Raw genomic sequence first — 8,668 nt, 5'->3', positions numbered from 1 at the left:
TTTTGATTAGATTTTACATCAATTATGCATCTTTAGCCGTTCAAAAAAAAAAATGAAAGGGTTTTTCCTGCATTTTCAAGTTTGCCCACTAATTTTAGCACTCCATATATAAGTATATATTTTTTTTAACAGAAAGCGATTGACACTTACTGCTACAAGTATTTTTCACTTGTTGTGAGTACAAAAAGTAATGTTTAGGGAGATTAAATTTGTAGATAAAATTACAAACTAAATGATGTTTTACTAATAGGAATGAACACGTTTATCAATTCTTAAATTACAATTCAATTTTATGCCATTAGTTTATAAAAATTTGTCTATAAATTTAATCTCTTTACATTATCTGAGTACAAAAATGTCATTATAAATTAAGAATAAGAAGATAATTTAGGGTAAATCTTAAATATGTATAATAATTGATATATTATTTAGATGAGGACTGTAGTTATAATATTGAATGCCGCCTCTTCCTCCTTCTATTATCATTGATTAAATCATTAAAGTGTGTAAAAACCCCCTCCATTATTATTGTTTGACTAAAAAGGACGTGTGCAATCACTAGCCAGATTATGGTAGGGCACGCGTAACCGCTAACTTGTAAGTGGTGGTTGGTCAGTATACTCATTCACTAGTATCACTTATACGGAAAAAATTTTATTGCAATCAGAACATGAGTAGTATGTTACGTATTTTTATATAAGTAGTGAAATTTTTTATTTTTTTAAGTTATTAACATTTTAGCACACATATCATACTATTTGTATGGTGACACATGGTATACTACCTCGTATTTCGGTCACACTGAAAAATCTCTCTATATATACTCATTTTCTAATTTGGCAAATCAAAAGATGATACGCAAGTGACCCTTTACCACAGTGGTATAAAGGTATTGAGTGTGGAGCAAAAAATAATCACGAGGCGACACGTCAATTTTTGGGCAAAAGAAGACAAAAATACCCTTGAGACATAACGGGTTCCCTACGCACAAGCAGCTGGCAATCATTCCTCAATGAAGTCGAAGTGCCCAAAATAGGTAACAATTTAAAACCTATTTCATTCCATATATTTTCTACTTCATTATTTAGCTAATCAATTAGTTAAATAATTTATTCATTCCATAACTCCTAAAACATTCCTTCCAAAATCATGATAATTAGCTAATTAATGGGTTAATTGCATAATTAATCCCTTAATTGTCAATTAAGTCGTTCATTTTACCCAAAACCTACAACAAGGCCGGTCATCCGTCACCCTCAAAGAAATCAACCATGCCTTCTACCTTTTCTACCACATCTTTCCTTTTTATGATAATAATTAGCTAAGTTAATTAGGGAGTTATTTTGATTAATTAGCTAATTATTTCATAACTCACAATTTGAAACAAATGAGTCCACAAACAAAGCTAGGTGGCCGGTCCTCTCTCACCCAAGGAGGCCGGCCACTCCCCTATAAAAAGTCTCACATTTTCTCCAAGAGAGGTCTCTCACACACTTGTAAAATTTCTAATACTCTCTAAACATTTTTCTCTCTAAATTCTAACTTTGGCATCGGAGGTTCTTCGGCCAAAGCCCCCCCCATTCATTTTGAGCACGTGAGACTTTTGGCCTTGACCCTAAGGTGTTAATTGTTTTATAGGTACAATTTTGTCCAAGATCAAGGAGGAAGAAATTTGCATCCACATTGAGCTCTTGCATGATGGCGTGAGTTTAAACTCCGTCACTAGCTAATCTAACATCTAATATAACAAAATTTATCGTTTGACAAAAAAAAAAAGGATGATACAATCTTTTGTTTTTAAAAAGTCTAAGAAAAATTAAACAACATATGTACCATTATTTAGAACAATAAAACATGTGTTAAAATATTATTCGGCCAAATCTAAATTCAAGTATACAAAGTATACACTAGTGAGTATGTAAGTATTATCCAAAGTTATTTGAAGAGTCTCAATTTTTAAAAGTAGTTTCAATGAAAATAAAATCACTCAATAGTTTAATAGATACATGCCCTTTATTCAAAGGGATCACCATTTTTGGATAAAAACATGGACTAGTTGTAGGGTCCATTCCATGTTGAATTTCGACGATCCGAACCGTCTATTTTGTAAGTCCCAATTTATAGATCATTCTTGCAAAAATTCAATTTAATCCACATGATGTAATTTCATTGTTTCTTGTAGAACAAAGTGTTCGTCAATTTCTTTGAACTCAAGTAGATGTCTCAAATATTTTCAACTTGGCTAATATTTTGCAAGGATGATCTACAAGGTTCAACTTGAAAAATAAATGGTTCGAATCGTTGAAGTTCGGTGTGCTGTGAGTCCCACAACTAATCCCCATTTGACATGAAAGTTGTATTTTAGTTAAGTTGGGAAATATATATATATATATATATATATATATATATATATATTTTTTTTTTAAGTTTGTTCAGTAGACCATGTTAGACTGTGTTTTAAATAGAGGTGTGTTCTATTTGTATTGGTGACCCTTATTTCTTTTTCAGCCAAGTAGTATAATGTAATGTGATTTGCTAAAATGTATTTTTATATGCATGACAATATATGATCAGACCTGGAAATTCATCAACTTTTATACGCGAAAATTTTAGCCCTCGACTTGGTCGTGAAAAGTATGGTCACTTCGTTGACTTGTAACTTGTAAGGTTAATGGGATCATATGCCAGTCCCAAAAAGAGAACAAATTGCCTTAGAAGGCCAAAATTTACTTTTAAGGACAATGATTACATGCCTCAACCTAAAATCTTGTTTTAATCAATGATCAATGAAGAACATTCTGTACCTATAAAAGATAAGTATTTTATCTTATTTGGTTTACTGTATTGGCTAAATTTTTCTCTTGATCCTTGTGGTGAGACATTACTTATAAATTGATCCATGTGGTGAAAAAAGTGTTAATCTTAACCCTGTGGTGAAGTTCGTTATCAATCCTAGTCCAAATTGAAATTTCTGTCAAAATCTCATCCACATGTAGGGGTTAAAAAGTCATTCCATTCTTTTTTTTCTTTTCTTTTTGGTAATTCCACTTTTTTATGATCAACAAAAAAAAAAAGAAGAAATCCCTCCTCAATCCCTACCCTTGTCAGCTATAGCCACAACGACCACCCACCACCTTCTCCCACTCTCTCACATAACCCTAGCCATCCCGTCCACCACTGTTCTTCTTAACATGAAACTAAATTCAATGTTTGCATAATAACTTATATTCTAACCTAAACGCGGCGAGGTACTTTGTGATTTTTTAAATCTTGAATTTGGACTCTTGGCTCTCTTGAAATGAGAAAGTCTGATAATATGAACCTTGTAATTTTATTATAGCTCTAAAAGTTTTAAAAATAAAAAAAATTATGTCGATATGGCGCTTTATGTTTGGTTGACGGAATCAATAAAAACAAAAATAACAATTTTATCCTACAAATGACAGAAGAACGAGGAAAAATTCAATTTGGACTATGATTAATAACGAATTTCACTGCAAGATTACAATTAATAGCTTTTTCACCATATGGTCTATTTAAAAGTAGGGTATCACCACAAGGATCACGAAAATAATTTGGCCTATTTTATTTAATAAATTGTGGTGATAAAAATATGATATACTAATATTAATTATATGTGATTTGTTGTAGGAGAAGTAGCATCCGAATTGCAACATTTCCAACAATCTTAAGAGTAGATTTTGGTTACTACTTCCGTCCACTGGCAAAGCCTCGGTAGAGAAGCGAAAACGCTCTTTCCACTGAATCGGTTGTAACCAGTAACACTAAAACCAATGTAAGAAGCTTATACAATAATTTGTAGCTTTTGCTCTCCGACAGATGGTCGTCGTTCCACGGGCAGTTTTCGGAGATGGCGACGCAGCAGCTTCGGAGGCCGAAAACGGTGCCGGACATGGCGTCGTTCAGGAACGCAGTGGGAACGACGGCGTCGTCGATGGAATTACGGCCGAAGCTGACGAAGCTGCTCCTCAACGTTACGATCCAGGGGAGCGTCGGGGCCATACAGGTCGTGATGTCGCCGGAACTGACGGTAGGAGATCTGGTCGCGGCGGCCGTGCGGCAATACGGGAAGGAAGGTTGCCGTCTGATCTTGCCTTCCGTCGAGCCGTCATTGTTCGACCTCCATTACTCGCAGTTCAGCTTAGAAAGTAAGCGTTTATTGTCTTTTCGCCTTATAAAATCAACGTCCCCGATTTTATTTGGTATGCGATTGATGAACACGTGTCCGGCGCGTATTGATTGTGGTAATTATCTGTGGGGCCAGGTTTGGCTAGGGAGGAGAAGCTGATGGAGTTGGGATCCAGGAACTTCTTTCTGTGCCCTAACGCAAAAGCCATGGGCGGTGGAGGTGGCGGTGGAGCGACAACGTCGTCTGCGTCATGTTCAAAAGAGGCGGAGAAAGTTTCAAGGAATGGGTTTGCGTGGCTGAAGTTCATGAATTTCATGTTGTAGTTGGGATTAATTAGTTTGGCCACAATTAATTAAATGTTAATTATTTGAAAATTGCATGTGGCGCGGGTGGAAAAAATTCCCAAAATTCCCAAACCAAACAAAAAAAATACCGATCTCAAACCAAAAATGTCCCAAACCGATTTTTCCAAAATTTTGGTATTCCCAAACCGAAAAAATACCAAAATTTCGGTATGGGATTTGGGATTGCCTTTCTAATATTTCGGTATTCCCATACCGAACCAAAAATATATATTTTTAATTATTATATATATATTATTTTTTTAATTATAATTATAATTAATTTGAACCGTTGGATTGTTTCAAATTAATCTATGCCGTCCATCTATTCCTTGTTAGGCTTTCAGGTTTTAGCTTTCTTTGTTATGCTTTTTGCTTTTTGATCCATCTTTTTTTACAGAAACTTCAAGAAGTTCAGATTCCAATCTGCATTTTTTTGCTCATTGTTTTGCAGGACCAATTTGGTGTAAGATCCTTAAGGGAGACTCCTGAGGAACTAATGGCTGCCTTGTACCTGCAAGTGAGTATTATAAGCCAGACCCTCATTTTTGTGACTCGATCCCGCGGCTTCTCCTTTATGGAACGCCCTGGAATGCTTATACTCGGTGCTTTCATGATCGCGCAGCTGGTAAGAAGAATGTCGCTTATATCCTTTATTAAATACAGCAAGATTTTATGTATATGTTATCGAAAGCTGAAGTTTATCCTTTCTTCATATTGCAATTTTGATAGCAGTATATGCCAAATGGAGTTTTGCAAGAATACACGGGCTTCACCATAAAACTATTTTGGGATTCCCGATTTGTCCCGAAATCCCGAAACTATTTCGGGATTCCCGAAAATTTGGTTTGGGATCGGTATTGAAATTGGGATTCCCAAAAATTTTAGTTTGGGAATCGGGACATGGGTTTCGGTATGGGATCCCATGGGATCCCATACCGAACCACCCCTATATGGCGGTGTATATATGTAGGTGTGCAGTAGAAGAAGGTTTTATAATTCAGGTTTTTATTAGCACAAGAAAATGGCTTAATAATAAGCTTTAGAATTTTGGAGAGAGCTTTCTCTTGATATATGTAATTTTCCTTCCATTATATAATAAGCACTTGCAATTTGTACAGTTAAAATTTTGGTTAGATTTTACATCAATTATGCATCTTTAGCCATTCAAAAAAAGAAGAAAAAAGAATGGGTTTTTCCTGCATTTTCAAGTTTGCCCACTCATTTTAGCACTCCATATTTTTTTTTTTAACAAAAAGGGATTGACACTTACCACTACGGTCTAACAGTATTCTTTACTTGTCGTGAGTACAAAAACTAATATTATGGAGATTAAATTTGTAGATAAAATTACAAACTAAATAATATCTTACTAATAAGAATGAGCACGTTTATCAACTCTTACATTATAATTCAATTTTATGTCATTAATTTATAAAAATTTGTTTATAAATTTAATCTTTTTACATTATCGGAGTACAAAAATGTCATTATAAATTAGAAATAAGAAGATAATTTAGGGTAAATCTCAAATATGTATAATAATTGATATATTATTTAGATGAGGAGTGTAGTTATAATATTTTTTTTTTTGGTAAAAAGTGTAGTTATAATATTGAATGCCGCCTCATCCTCCTTCTATTGTCATTGATTAAATCATTAAAGTGTGTAAAACTCCCCCTCCATTATTATTGTTTGACTAAAAAGGATGTGTACAATCACTAGCTAGATTCTGGCAGGGCACGCGTAACCGCTAACTTGTAAGTGGTGATTGGTCAGTATAATCATTCACTAGTATCACATATACAGGAAATTTTTTATTATAATCGGAACACAAGTAGTATGTCATGTGTTTTTATATAAGAATGTGTAAAAAATTTATTTTTTAAGTTGTTAACATTTTAGCACACATATCCCACTATTTGTATGATGACACGTGGTGTACTACCTCGTATTTCGGTCACACTGAATTTTTTTTTCCATGTGTACTCATTTTCTAATTTGGCAAATCAAAAGATGATACGCAAGTGACCATTTACCATAGTGGTAGAAATGTGTTGAGCTCTTGCATGATGGTGTGAGTTAAAACTCTGTCAGTAGCTAATCTAACATCTAATATAACAAAACTATCGTTTGACAAAAAAAAAAAACTAATGAAAATGGCTTGAAAACTTTGAGTTTTAACGATAAGGACAAAATAAAGGGTAAAGTGAATAGTACCAGGATTGACTTTTTAGTGTAAAAATGTGGTTTTTCGTTAAAGTGAACAGTACCGGAAGCTTTTCATTAAAATTCCCAAAAAAAAAAGGATGATACAATCTTTTGTTTTTAAAAAGTCTAAGAAAAATTAAACAACATATATACTATTATTTAGAACAATAAAACATGTGTTAAAATATTATTCAGCCAAATCTAAAATGCAAGTATGCACTAGTGATTATCTAAGTATTATCCAAAGTTATTTGAAGACTCAATTTTTAAAAGTAGTTTCAATGAAAATAAAATCACTCAATAGTTTATTAGATACATGCCCTTTATTCAAAGGGATCACCATTTTTTGATAAAAACGTGGACTAGTTGTAGGGTCCATTTCATGTTGAATTTCGACGATTCGAACCGTCTATTTTGTAAGTCCCAATTCATAGATCATTCTTGCAAAAATTCAATTTAATCCACATGATGCAATTTCATTGTTTCTTATAGAACAAATTGTTCGTCAATTTCTTTGAACTCAAGTAGATGTCTCACATATTTTCAACATAGCTAATATTTTGCAAGGATATCTACAAAGTTCAACTTGAAAAATAAATTGTTCGAATCGTTGAAGTTCGATGTATTGTGAGTTTTGCAATTAATTTCCATTTGACATGAACGTTGTATTTTAGTTAAGTTGGGAAATTTTTTTTTTTTTTAAAGTTTGTTCAGTAGACCATGTTAAACTGTCTTTTAAATAGAGGTGAGTTCTATTTGTATTGGTGACCCTTATTTCTTTTTCAGACAAGTAGTATAATGTAATGTGATCTACTAAAATGTATTTTTATATGCATGACAATATATGATCTGACCTGGCAATTCATCAACTTTTATACGCGAATATTTCAGCCCTCCACTTGGTCGTGAAAAGTATGGTCACTTCGTTGACTTGAAACTTGTAAGGTTAATGGGATCATATGCCGGTCCCAAGAAATCTACTCTTAAGGACAGTAATTACATGTTTCAACCTAAAATCTTATTCTAATCAAGGATCGACAAAGAGCGTTCTCTACCTATAAAAGATAAGTATTTTATCTTATTTGGTTTACTTTATTGGCTAACTTTTTCTTTTGATCCTTGTGGTAAAACACTACTTTTAAATCGATCCATGTGGTAAAAAAAGTGTTAATCTTAACCCTGTGGTGAAGTTCGTTATCAATCGTAGTCCAAATTGAAATTTCTATCAAAATCTCATCCATATGCAGAGGTAATTCCAGTCTTTTTTCTTTTCCTTTTGGTAATTCCACTTTTTTATGATCAACAAAAAAAAGAAGAAGAAATCCATCCCCAATCCCTACCCTTGTCAGCCATAGCCACAACGACCACACCACCTTCTCCCACTCTCTCACATAACCCTAGCCATCCCGTCCACCACTGTTCTTCTTAACACGAAACTAAATTCAATGTTTGCATAATAACTTATATTCTAACCTAAATGCGGCGAGGTACTTTATGTTTTTTAAATCTTGAATTTGGACTCTTGGCTCTCTTGAAATGAGAAAGTCTGATAATATTTATCTTGTAATTTTATTGTTTATTTATTCTTTTATTGCAGCTTTAAAAGTTTTAAAAATAAAAAAATTTATGTCGATATGGCGCTTTATGTTTGGTTGATGGAATCAATAAAAACAAAAATAACAATTTTATCCTACAAATGACAAAAGAATGAGGAAAAATTCAATTTGGACTATGATTAATAATGAATTTCACTACAAGATTACAATTAAGAGCTTTTTCACCACATGGGTCTATTTAAAAGTAGGGTATCACCACAAGGATAGCAAAAAAAATTTGGCCTACTTTATTTAATAAATTGTGTTGATAAAAATATGATATACTAATATTAATTATATGTGATTTGTTGTAGGAGAAGTAGCATCTTAATCGCCAACGTTTCCAACAATCTTAAGAGTAGATTTTGGTT

General features: G+C 33.2%; 1 protein-coding gene across 1 annotated transcript; it reads left to right on the top strand.

The window, feature by feature from the left end:
• Positions 1–3,720: 3,720 nt before the first annotated feature.
• On the top strand, positions 3,721–5,618 carry LOC126590580 (uncharacterized protein At4g22758-like). The gene is made up of 3 exons (XM_050256040.1): positions 3,721–4,169; positions 4,286–5,119; positions 5,224–5,618. The coding sequence occupies exons 1-2, from the start codon at positions 3,872–3,874 to the stop codon at positions 4,471–4,473; spliced, it is 486 nt and encodes a 161-aa protein (XP_050111997.1). The 5' UTR covers positions 3,721–3,871; the 3' UTR covers positions 4,474–5,119; positions 5,224–5,618.
• The last annotated feature ends 3,050 nt before the right edge of the window (positions 5,619–8,668 follow it).

Source organism: Malus sylvestris, chromosome 11, assembly GCF_916048215.2.
Source record: "Malus sylvestris chromosome 11, drMalSylv7.2, whole genome shotgun sequence".
NCBI classification, from domain to species: domain Eukaryota; kingdom Viridiplantae; phylum Streptophyta; class Magnoliopsida; order Rosales; family Rosaceae; genus Malus; species Malus sylvestris.
The sequence above is the reverse complement of the archived record's forward strand: the minus strand, read 5'-3'. Positions and strand labels throughout refer to the sequence as shown.

Excerpts from the sequence above, each read along its gene's own strand:
- LOC126590580 (XM_050256040.1), top strand. The coding sequence starts at position 3,872 with ATGGCGACGCAGCAGCTTCGGAGGCCGAAAACGGTGCCGGACATGGCG. Across the intron at positions 4,170-4,285 it reads CTCGCAGTTCAGCTTAGAAA|GTTTGGCTAGGGAGGAGAAG; the intron begins GTAAGCGTTTAT and ends CTGTGGGGCCAG.